The 12,613-nt window shown below is 46.4% G+C and overlaps 1 protein-coding gene across 1 annotated transcript; it reads right to left on the reverse strand.

Moving 5' to 3' along the window:
- Positions 1-3,879: 3,879 nt before the first annotated feature.
- On the reverse strand, positions 3,880-6,933 carry LOC141022706 (protein FAR1-RELATED SEQUENCE 5-like). The gene is made up of 7 exons (XM_073498969.1): positions 6,811-6,933; positions 6,660-6,728; positions 6,491-6,583; positions 6,164-6,411; positions 4,767-6,013; positions 4,035-4,094; positions 3,880-3,941 (listed from the first exon to the last, which is right to left on the reverse strand). The coding sequence occupies exons 1-7, from the start codon at positions 6,931-6,933 to the stop codon at positions 3,880-3,882; spliced, it is 1,902 nt and encodes a 633-aa protein (XP_073355070.1).
- Positions 6,934-12,613: the final 5,680 nt, after the last annotated feature.

The following is a 12,613-nucleotide window of genomic DNA, read 5'->3' on the forward strand; positions in this document are numbered from 1 at the left end:
CGACTGGGAGCGGTTGGCCCAGGTCAGCGACGACGACGACGGCGGTGACGGCGCGGCGGAGTTCATCGATCTCGCGGCTAGCGACGACGAGTAGGAGTAGTTGTTTATTTAAAAAAAAGTTATAAGTATGAACTATGTATCGTTTAGGTTCGGATAAACTCGTTTCGTTTCGGTAGTGTTGAATGGACTATGTAAAATATCTCTATGTTCAATCTAGTTTGTTCGAATCTTGTTTTAATTTGTCTTCAAAGTTTGTTCAAAAAATTAGCAAAATAATGAACGGTTATTTTGAAAAAATTTGGAAATTTTCCGACCCATGCATAAAAATGTTCACAATATATTAAAAAAAATTCCATCGAATATACATAGCACAGAATAAGGTATGCAATTATCGAAAAATTGTAGCACAAAAAAATCGTGAAAACACATAAAATAGAAAATCAAAAGTGTTCAGATTTTGTTAAAATATGTGCATATAGTAAAGCCCGTGGATGAAAAAATTGAAATTTTGAAATAAAAAATATAACAAATAAAAAACAAAAATAAAATTAAAAAGGCGAGATATTTTAATTCATTAACATTTTCTGAAATATTTTTAAATTCATTAACATTTATGAATCAGAGAATATTTTTAAATTCATTAACATATATGAATACGAGAATTTATAAATTCATTAACATTTTCCGAAATATGTTTAAATTCATTAACATATAGGAATACGAGAATTTATAAATTCATTAACATTTTCCGAAATATTTTTAAATAGAGAATATTTATAATTCATTAGTATTTATGAATCCGAGAATTTTTAAATTCATTAACATTATCAGAAATAGTTTTAAATTCATTAACATTTATGAATTTTCTGGAATATTTTTAAATATTTGTAAACCCAACTTTTTAAATATTTTCAGGAAAATCGTAGAAAATCCATACGGACTCGAAACGCCACAAATTTTTGCATGCGTGCCCTGCAAGGGCACTGTAGCACGTGGAAAAAAATGGGCATGTTTGGCGGATGCGAAGCGGAGACGTGCGACCGAGGGTCCCCTCTGCCCATACCGAAACCACCCCCTTCCACAGCAAGTACCTGAGCGGTTTCACGGAATACACCCAACTTTTGCCAGCGCGTGTGGGGCCCCATCCGGGCACCCCACGGCCAAAATGAACGAAATCCGACAACGAACGCACGTTGCGTCACGTCCGGGCAGTGTTTTAGGGGTTTTCGGTCCAGAAAATCGTAGAAAATCCATACGGACTCGAAACGCGACAAATTTTTGCGTGCGTGCCCTGCAAGGGCACTGTAGCACGTGGAAAAAAATTGGGCACGTTTGGCAGATGCGAAGCGGAGACGTGCGACCGAGGGTCCCCTCCGCCCATACCGAAACCACCCCCTTCCACAGCAAGTACTTGAGCGGTTTCACGGAATGCATCCAACTTTTGCCAGCGCGTGTGGGGCCCCACCCGGGCACCCCACGGCCAAAATGAACGAAATCCGACAATGAACGCACATTGCGTCACGTCCGGGCAGTATTTTAGGGGTTTTCGGCCCGGAAAATCGTAGAAAATCCATACGGACTCGAAACGCGATCAATTTTTGCGTGCGTGCCCTGCAAGGGCACTGTAGCACGTGGAAAAAATTGGGCACGTTTGGCGGATGCGAAGCGGAGACGTGCGACCGAGGGTCCCCTCCGCCCATACCGAAACCACCCCCTTCCACAGCAAGTACCTGAGCGGTTTCACGGAATGCACCCAACTTTTGCCAGCGCGTGTGGGGCCCCACCCGGGCACCCCACGGCCAAAATGAACGAAATCCGACAACGAACGCATGTTGCGTCACGTCCGGGCGGTATTTTAGGGGTTTTCGGCCCGAAAAATCGTAGAAAATCCATACGGACTCGAAACGTGACAAATTTTTGCGTGCGTGCCCTGCAAGGGCACTGTAGCACGTGGAAAAAAAATTGGGCACGTTTGGCGGATGCGAAGCGGAGACGTGCGACCGAGGGTCCCCTCCGCCCATACCGAAACCACCCCCTTCCACAGCAAGTACCTGAGCGGTTTCACGGAATGCACCCAACTTTTGCCAGCGCGTATGGGGCCCCACCCGGGCACCCCACGGCCAAAATGAACGAAATCCGACAACGAACGCACGTTGCGTCACGTCCGGGCAGTATTTTAGGGGTTTTCGGCCTGGAAAATCGTAGAAAATCCATACGGACTCGAAACGCACGCAAGTAATGTTTGTACTACGATGTACAATGAACTTTGTGCTAACACCACTTTTTTTCAGAGGTCAATTGATGATTCGAGAGAGGTAATGATAGCGCAACTTATCTTTTCGGAAAGAAACAAGCTTGATGAAGTGAAAAACAAAGTTATTCGGATATCAAAGAAGAAGAAATAGATGCGCCACGGAGGAGTTTGGCATGTAATTGGGTGGTACTGGAGGACTATATTTTTCAAACGCTTTGCGCACTTGCTTATAAATTTTATGTAATAGACATATTTATTGATTTTGCCACTATTTTGTTCCGAAAAGATTATACACTTAATTACGTTTTTTATGTCCACATGATATTTTGTTTCATAAATATTATATAATCAGTCTTTTTTTTTGTTTACATGAGTTTTTGTTTCCGAATAGTTATATGCGTACTTACCGTTTGTATGTGTACACGATATTTTGTTGAAGAAATATTTAATACTAACTTTTTTTTGACACTAATGTTACGATTACATATATGTAATACGATCTCGTTTATTTTCTGTACACTAAACTATGGTAGCGCATTATTAAAAAAACGCGGCGATTTTGTTTCGAAAAACAAAAAAAATAGTTTACAAAAACAACAATAATGTTTACATTTACATATATGTAATCGTGTCGTCGTTAAGTTTTTGTACAGTAAACTATGGCAGCACACTGCGTGTTATTTTGTTAGCAAAAAGTTGGTTTACAGCACACTGGGTGTTAGTTTAGTTTAGAAAAGCTAAAATAATATTTTAGGTAAAAAAATTGCCCGCCCGTCCACAACGTGTCTTAGTAAGCCCGTCGTTATCAAGCCCACCGGGCGACTACGACAGGCGTTTAAGAACACGCCATGTAAACTAGGCCCAACAGGGCAGCATCGACGGGGTACATCGACGGGGTAGTAACCAGAGGAGTTCAATGTGCCGATGGGAGCTGAGTATATAAGCTGGTCGTCGTCCCATTCGGCCGGCGAGGTGGGACTAAACTTGCGTCGGCCGCGGGGCGACGTGGAGACAGCCAGACGCGACGTGGGCCGGCCCAAAAAGGCCATGGACGGCGCGGACTTCTCGACGGCTCGACGCGCCGTGGGCCGGCCCAGTTAACCCCCGCTGAGACGACGCGCCAGGGAAACTAACGCTAGTTTAGTGCCACCTCGCCGGCCGAAGGCGACGACAACCAGTTTATATACCCAGCTCCCGTCGGCACATTGAACTCCTCTGGTCTACTACCCCGTCGATGCTGCCCTGTTGGGCCTGCTTTCCACGGCGTGCTCTGAAACGCCTGTTGTAGTCGCCTCGTGGGCTTAGTAAGACATGCTGTGGAGACGGGCGGGCATTTTTTCCCTTTTTTTCCTTTTCAACAATAATTCGCAGAGTACTTCTCTTATTTTAATATATTTGACAGCCGACGGAACTGTAGTAAATACATGCAGAATTCATAATATAAACAATGAATAGTGAATATTTATATCAACAATAATGATGTCTCAACATAACAATTGTCACCACAGTAATTTTATTGTAGTGGACAGAAAATAACAAGTCTCAAATAACAACGGTCTGTAGGCAATAATCTTGTTTCACACATATAAAATACTCAACACGAACATAAATCTAACAAATGTTTTTCATATAAATGGAATAGGTAAAACACTTGCATCGTCTTCACTTGAGTCTTCAAGCCCAGTTGCTGCATAGAATAAATAAAAAAATTGTGAGAATCAATGTACGGTAGATGAATCAACGAAACTAACATAAACAAAGCAAAAAGACATATAGTTACATATAAATGGATGCAGTAAAACAAATGCACCGTCCTCACTTCTGTCTTCAAGCCCAGTTGCTGCATAGAATAAACTATGAGAATCAATGTACCGTAAATGAAACAACAAAACTAACATAAACAAAGAATAGACATACTCTTCATTTTTGCTGCATGTGCTCCTGTTATGACCTGTGCCGCTGCATATGCTACATTTTCGTCCAGATTTCTCGTCAAATGCTTTAGGCCTCTCATTTTTTGTCACATCTAGGCCACCCTTACCGCGACCTCTACTGTTCTGCTTAGGTGCGCCCTTCGTCGAAACCTTTACTGAATCACGAACCAGAATATGATCTCGGTTAGGCTCAAATGGATTATTGTTCACAAACCTTCGCTGACTATCATCTTCATTTCCCTGAATGTCCTTATTCGCTATAATATCATCCAGAGTTGCCGTCAACTTGTCGAATAAGAAAGGATTACTACATGCGACATGACATGCTTCTGAAGATTTGATGGTCAACTCACTATATCTACCTCTGTCCTCACCACTGGACCAACCCCACGCAAATAGATCGCTGGTGCGCTTCACGGGCAGTCCAGCTCGTGCTTTTTTTGAGAATCTTCGCAGGACACAACACTTGGGTATCACAGGTAAGTTCAGTGCATTCAAAACATGAAGAATATGCTTGCAAGGAAGCCCTTTGCGAGTCATACTTCGGCAACTACACTTTATAGTTTCTGCCGAGTTACCTGGCGTATAGTCCACATTAAATCTGTGATCCTTGTTATTCTTCCACGCAACCACAAATCTCTGACTATCGGTCCCTGTCAGTCTATCAATTACCTCAAGCTCCTGTACCTTCTTCATATCTTGTTGCAACATATAAAAGTTTGCCTGCGTGAATGCTTTCGCAGCATACGACTCAATGGCCTGACACTCAGTCACTGTTACTGGAAGAGTCTGTGAGGCCATGTAGTCATCATAAGCTTCATTCTCACGGAGGCGAACAATACAATTCTCGTAGTGTACAATCATGTCAACGATCGGCATACCATAGTCAAGATGAAGGTGCAGGCTAGAGTTCAGACTCTCACTCCTCTGATTACTGCGCATACCAAGGAAAAACCCACCAGACAAATATGATGCAGCCCAAAGCGTCCTCTTCCTGTACATCCTATGGAGCCATGTTTTCATTCTCTCCGTCTGCCATTTGCGCACAAACGCGGCCCATCTCTCCTCAAAAACCTTATGTGTAGTGGCATAGTACAATAATGCCCTGAACTCCTTCAATGACTTGTGGTTGAGGTGTTTCTGCATATTCTTTTCAATATGCCATGAACATAGACGATGCCACACGTCAGAAAGCACCTTCCTGATAGCCCTTATCATCGCTGCATCTCCATCGGTAATTACAGATTTGGGCCTCTTCTGACAGTTAGCTTTCAAGAACGTGTTAAGCAACCAAACATATGTAGCCTCAGTCTCGTCTGAAACAATGGCGCAGGCGAAAACCATAGTGCAACGGTGGTTGTTCAGACCCACAAAAGGGATGAACGGCATTCCATACCTGTTCATCTTGTATGTGCTATCGAAGACGACAACATCACCATAGTCTAGATAATCCCGGCGTGACTGCGAATCACACCAAAACAGGTTTTGGAGCCTGCCTTCAGCGTCAACTGTGTGCTCAAAGAAGAAGTCTGGATCTCTGTCCTTTCTGGTCAACATGATTCCTATGGCAGTATCAGCATCACCTTGTGCAAGCAATTTCATCTTCTCCCTATAGCACATGTTATACAGCTTTGTCCTCTCAAACGGTGACTTTGCATAGGACCCATACCTGCTAACGACGTTGTCAAAAATGATATGTTTTCTTATCCCAGCTCCAGCCATAGCTAAGATCTCAGCTCTCTCAAATGCTTTGATCTGATTATGAGATCGGAGGAAAGGGACTTCGTCCGGTTGTGCAAGAGTGTGGCTGTGATCATCGGAGAAACTACTGACATACCAAAGATTAAGCTTTTTATCAAGCTTAACTGCCAAATGGGCTTCGCAGAAGAATCGACTCTCCGGTCTAAGCCTGCTGGTCCGGCCTTCCATGGTACAGAACTTGGCCTATCGTTTTCCTGCGGCGGAACAGAGATACCTCCTCAAGCGCACAGTCCTTGCGCGATCCTTTGAACGTTTTAGCGAGTCCTTCCTGATGCTGAACCCACATTCTCTCGCGTGCTTGTTGTAGAACGTGTACACCTCGTCTAATAACCTGAATGTCTTTACCATCACTGCCCAATGCCTATCAAGTGACTCTTGCTGATATTCACCATAGCACATGTCAAGGTCAAACTGATCATCATCGCTGTGCTCATCGTTCCCGCTAGGACCATCAACACCTCCCTGCAAAATATGAGATATAACATTGCATGTCAATCTGTTCTTGTATTGTTACTAACCATAAATAATGTAAAGAACTTACTTGGCAACCGCTCCCACTACGAGATGCATCGACCTCGCTCTCGGCATTGTCATCATCTATATTATTACGCTCATTGTCACCATTAGCATTTATCTGTGCACATGTAAAGTAAAATAAGTGGTCATACAATTTTAATGTCAATCATTGCCCTACAATTTTTTCAACATACCTGGCTCAGACTATCTACATAAAATTGTTCATCTATATCATATTCCTCATCGTCATCATTGCCATGTAGCTGTACAAATTTAAAAGGACATGTAAGTGTCAAATAACTAGTTTGTATTCAATATGTTTTGGTCAACATTGAAGGCACTTACATTACCACTGTACGATTCATCCTGACTCATATAGTTGTCTCCGGAAGGTTGGTTCGCATTCAATGACGAGGATCCATTATCGCTACCGGAATCATCACTGGCGTATCCGGTTACTTGCTCCATCTATGCACATACAAATAAGGTGTGAGATCAATGCCAACATTCCACAACATCATCGCGAATACAGTAAATTCGTCAATAGTGACATGACTATGTGGCATGCATACAAATTTGAAGATACAAAATCATTATGAGGTCATTAAGAGGTCACTACTCTCCTCTCTAATTTAGCTAATTTAGCTAAGTAGGGAATCATTTTGCATAAAAAATGCAATGGACAAATCAAAAAGAAAAAAAAGAGCCAGAGAACCTACTGTGCGCCGTCGAGGGGTCCTCGCCTGGGGTCGACGCCGATGCACTGCTGCCACCCACGTCGTGGAGGGCGCGTACCAGGACAGAACGTTGACGCGGGAGCACTGGGCGTTTCACCGGCGACACGGCGTGTGCGTGAATACGGACGCCGTCAGTGCTCGCGACTAGACGGGCACGTCGGGGTCGACGTCGTGACGGCGGTGGACCACGGCGGCGTTGATGCCGCTAGGGTTTCCTAGGCGGGGATGGGGTGTCGGTTTCACGCGACACCGATGACACGGCGCGTGGGTGACTACGGACGCCGCCCGACGTCGTGACGGCGGTGGACCACGGCGCCGTTGATGCCGCTAGGGTTTCGTACGCGGGGATGGGGTGTCGTTTTTTTTTCCTTTCCCGATCGCACTACCGAACCGCACGGTATGCGTACGACGCGGGCGTACGGGCCGGGACGTACACGGGCGGCCGGCGGCGGGTACACAAATACATAATTTAGTATGGACAATACTACCCCTTCTACGTTGGGGGGGGGGGGGGGGGGGGGTTGGTACCGAAGTACTTCTCTCCATAAAATGGATTAGACTAAACCCACTAATCATTCCCCACCTCCCCTAACATACAGCCTACACGGAACCTACAGGTATACATTCCTTTTGTATGCCAATCCGCAGTTCAGCCAACATTCTTCACGATTACAATTTTCTATCTATCTAGACTGTGCATAATTCCTTGAGAAACATCTACTACAGCGTGAACTTGTAATATTCCAAATTTCTCTAGAGCAGCCACCTGAAAGCACAGGGGCATCACACGTGCACCTTGTTGAGCAAATCAGCAGCAGCCAAGTTGCTGCCGACATATTCGAAAAAAGTTGCTACCGACATTGAACAGAACATTTTACGGAACAAATTTTGCTATTGTTGCTGGAATAAGATGATAGCCACATTAAAAGTGGCGTGCAGCCACCACACCGGCAAGGGGAGCTAGAGGATACAAGTGAGGCAATGGAGAATCCTACGACTTGAATCTGATGAGAGGGGAGTGCCGAGCGAATCCTCACCATGTCACCCACTACCGCTGCACTTGTCGGCAGAAGCGATCGCGGGGCAAGGAGAACCCGCGAGCGATCACACGGCGAAGGTGCGATCCCAAGTCAGCCCCGCAGGTTGGAGGCTTCGGCTGGCATCCTGCCTCCGGGAGCGGGCCCCCCAGCCTTCCCCAGCTGCCCTCCGGTGGCCCGTATTCCCACCTTCCACGATGTTCTGAGGCCCGTTTCCCTTGTCCCTAAGCCCAGTATCTAGAGCCGAAATCATTAATTAAGGAGCACTCGTTGCAAAGAACACTCCACCTTCCCAGGTCGTGACTAAGTGACGCACATGCAGCGTGCCACTTGTCGCAACCTGAGAGTTTTTTCTTTTTTCGTAGATCCGTTTATTCAAAACGTTTTATCTCTTAAACCGTGCGTCCAAATTTCGAACCGTTTTCACCATTGAATTCCTCGCGTCGAGATCTTCAAAACTAAATTCCATGTTGATAGGTTTTGGCAACTTTTTTTTATGAAAAAACCGGACGAAAAAAACAAACCGGAAGCACGGTTTTTTTAAGGAAATATGCCCTAGAGGCAATAATAAAATTGTTATTTATATTTCCTTATATCATGATAAATGTTTATTATTCATGCTAGAATTGTATTAACTGGAAACTTAGTACATGTGTGAATACATAGACAAACAGAGTGTCACTAGTATGCCTCTACTTGACTTGCTCGTTGAAATCAAAGATGGTTAAGTTTCTTAGTCATAGACATGAGTTGTCATTTGATTAACGGGATCATATCATTAGAGAATGATGTGATTGACTTGACTCATCCATTAGCTTAACACGATGATCGTTTAGTTTGTTGCTACTGCTTTCTTCATGACTTATACATGTTCCTATGACTATGAGATTATGCAACTCCCGAATACCGGAGGAACACTTTGTGTGCTATCAAACGTCACAACGTAACTGGATGATTATAAATGCTCTACAGGTGTCTCCGATTGTGTTTGTTGAGTTGGCATAGATCAAGATTAGGATTTGTCACTCCGATTGTCGGAGAGGTATCTCTGGGCCCTCTCGGTAATGCACTTCACTATAAGCCTTGCAAGCAATATGACTAATGAGTTAGTTGCGGGATGATGCATTACGGAACGAGTAAAGAGACTTGCCGGTAACGAGATTGAACTAAGTATTGAGATACTGACGATTGAATCTCGGGCAAGTAACATAACGATGACAAAAGGAACAACGTATGTTATTATGCGGTTTGACCGATAAAGATCTTCATAGAATATGTAGGAACCAATATGAGCATCCAGGTTCCGCTATTGGTTATTGACCAGAGACGAGTCTCGGTCATATCTACATAGTTCTTGAACTCGTAGGGTTCGCACGCTTAACGTTCGATGACGATCGGTATTATGAGTTTATGTGTTTTGATATACCGAAGGTTGTTCGGAGTCCCGGATGTAATCACGGACATGAAGAGGAGTCTCAAAATGGTCGAGCCATAAAGATCTATATATTGGAAGGCTATGTTTGGACATCGGAATGGTTTCGAGTGAGTTCGGGCATTTACCGGAGTACCGGGGGTTACCGGAACCCCCCGGGGAGTCATTGGGTCTTAATGGGCCTTAGTGGGAGAGAGGAGGAGGAGGCCAAGGTGGGACGCCCCCCCCAAGCCCAATCCGAATTGGGAGGGGGCCTGTCGTGGTTCTAAGTCTGGCAGTAGAATGGGGAGTAGGGATGTAAAGACAAGGTCCTAGCTATAGAGAAGCTGTACGCATGAGTTTTACGAGTTCAGGCCCTTCTCGGAGGAAGTAACAGCCCTACGTCTCGGAGCCCGGAGGCGGTCGACTGGATTATATGCGTGTGTGTTACAGGGGGTGCGAACCCTTGTGCCAATGGAGGGGGGTGGCTTATATAGAGTGCGCCAGGACCCCAGCCAGCCCACGTTACAAGGAGTTCAATGTTCATAAAGAAGGAGCGTTACAGGTAACGTCTGTAGTAAAGTAATATAAATGACTATTAAGTCTAAGAGTAAATGTCCAATCGTTGCTGCGCGGAGTGGCTTTAGGTCTTCTGCACGTCGAGTGGTTTAGTGGTCGAGTGACATCAACATGGGGGTCGTCGAGTGAATGGTAGGTCGAGTGGATTGCATTCAACCCCTTCGTTGGGTCCCCTCTATTTACTCCTGAACCTCTTTGCTTCTAGGACAAGGACCTTAGGTAGGAGGTATAGGTCAGGCCTATTACCCTATCCCAGGTCTATGTCCTCATCATTAGCCCCCGAATGGATTGAGGTCCGAGTGAAAAGAAGGTTGAAGTTGACCTTGCTCTGGCTCTTGCTTTCATCTCCAAATGGATGCCAGTTGTTGGAACTTCGGCTTCGTTTCAGTCGCCTTGATCGATTCAGAAATGACCGACTGGTTTTATAACGTCACCCGTCGAGTGTTATCTTTGACATGGAATCTTTGGCGTGATCGGTTGTAGAGGATCCCGGATTTCGCGGGATTCGAAATTTTGGTGGAAGCGCGCCAGGCGGAGCGTGCCGTGGTAAGAGGAGTAGATAAGTAGGGCGTTTCGATTTCCGCGCCACCTTTTTTGCCACGTATCCCGTGTGCGACTGTTAAGGGATTTGACAGGATCGCCCGGACCCACGCGTCAGCCACTCGGAAGTATGCCCTTAAAAGCGGCGAGGCCGAGGCGTCCGCACTGTGTGTGCCCATTCTCCTTCTTCTTCCTCTTGCTCCTTTGCCTCGTCCGGCTTCTCCACTCTCGACGCCGCCGCTCCGCCGCCATGGGGAAGGAGAAAACAGCGGCGCTGGAACACGCGAAGAAGGCGACGGGGGCGGCGAAAAGCAAGAAGGCGAATCGGGGATCTTCATCGCGCTCGGGGCTGCCGTCGGGTTGGATCCAGGGAGATTGGATCCGATCCTCACTTCAGCAGGAAGACTTGGATGATATGGCCGAGCTAGGGCTGATCGTCCATGAGTCTGCGCGGCTGTCGGAGGGGGAAACGGAGCCACAGCCGTGACCGGGTGAGTGTGTTCTGCTCGCCACTCATGTCGACTGCGGCTTCTCGCTTCCTCCACACTCCTTCTTTCGAGGTTTCTTGAATTTCTTCGGGGCTCAACTCCATCATTTCACTCCCAACACCATCACATATCTTGCCGCATTTGTGTCCATGTGCGAGAATTTCCTGGGGTGTCGACCGCACTGGGGTCTTTTTAAGCACATTTTCACTATCCGCTCCCAAACAGTGAAGAAAGCAAACTCGAACGACGAGAAAACCCATGTTATCCAGATGTGTGGGGGTCTGGGTATTCAGAAGAGGAAGAGGAGTTCCTTCCCTTCGATGACTCTTCCTGAGTCGGTCAGGGGCTGGCAGTCGACCTGGTTCTATTGCCAGGATATCGCGACCCCAGGCCACTCGACTGGACTTCCCCCTTTCTCTTTTGATCGTGTTCAGACTCCATCTTCGTTGAAAGTGACCGCCGCGGAGAAGGCGGAGACGGGCATGTTGGTCGAGAGGGTAGTTCAACTGATCAACCAAGGTGTCACCGGCATGGATCTGCTGGAGGTGTTCCTCAGTCGGCGCATTCAACCACTCCATGTGGATATACTCCGGGGCTGGTGATACCGCTCGGGTTCATCCGGAGGAGGTGACGGCCAAAACAGTGGCCGAGTGGCTGAGGGGCATCACCGGGAACAAGGACAACCCCAGGGGCGCCAGGAGAGTCAAACCTTTCAGCGACAGCAACCAGCCAGACAAGGTTTGGCCATTACAACTGATTGAATTTGGATGTGTTTTCTGACTGTTTGTTGATCCGACTGATTTCCACTCGGCCCCTTGTTTTGTAGATTTATACAGAGATGTACTCAATGCCCAATGGCGAACAAGCTCTGGAGTAGTACCATGAAGGCGAGGATAGCGCGGAGGAGAGCGGCGAGTGGGAGTCACCAGCCGACAATGATGAAGATGAGAGTGATAAGTCGGACGACGAGGAGGTAGCCGACTCACCACCTCGTTCTAAACGTCGATCCAAGCAGCACCATGATCCCACGGGCAGGCGCGGCAAGGCTGTGGCCTCGAGCGCTCCATCTCAAAAGCGCGCTCGGTCTTCGACTCCAGAATTGGCTGAGAAGGTCACCAAGCAGCCCAAGATCAATCCTTCGAAGGCTCGGAAGACCTTGCCTAGAATCAAGATGGACGTTCCTGTTGCTTATGGGTAAATGTTCTCCCCGTATTTTCTTGTTCTGACCGATTCTCTTGTACTGACCAAGTGGATGATGAACCTTTACAGCCCGGCCTCGGCTGCGACTGATATGGATATCGACAAGACCCCAGACAACGAGGAAACCGACGACGCAGCTACCTCCAAAGCCAGTAA

Source organism: Aegilops tauschii, chromosome 5 (genome assembly GCF_002575655.3).
Source record: "Aegilops tauschii subsp. strangulata cultivar AL8/78 chromosome 5, Aet v6.0, whole genome shotgun sequence".
NCBI lineage: Eukaryota > Viridiplantae > Streptophyta > Magnoliopsida > Poales > Poaceae > Aegilops > Aegilops tauschii.

Excerpts from the sequence above, each read along its gene's own strand:
- LOC141022706 (XM_073498969.1), bottom strand. The coding sequence starts at position 6,933 with ATGGAGCAAGTAACCGGATACGCCAGTGATGATTCCGGTAGCGATAAT. Across the intron at positions 6,412-6,490 it reads GTAGTGGGAGCGGTTGCCAA|GGAGGTGTTGATGGTCCTAG; the intron begins GTAAGTTCTTTA and ends CATATTTTGCAG. Across the intron at positions 4,095-4,766 it reads TAATGTGGACTATACGCCAG|CAACTGGGCTTGAAGACAGA; the intron begins GTAACTCGGCAG and ends TATTCTATGCAG.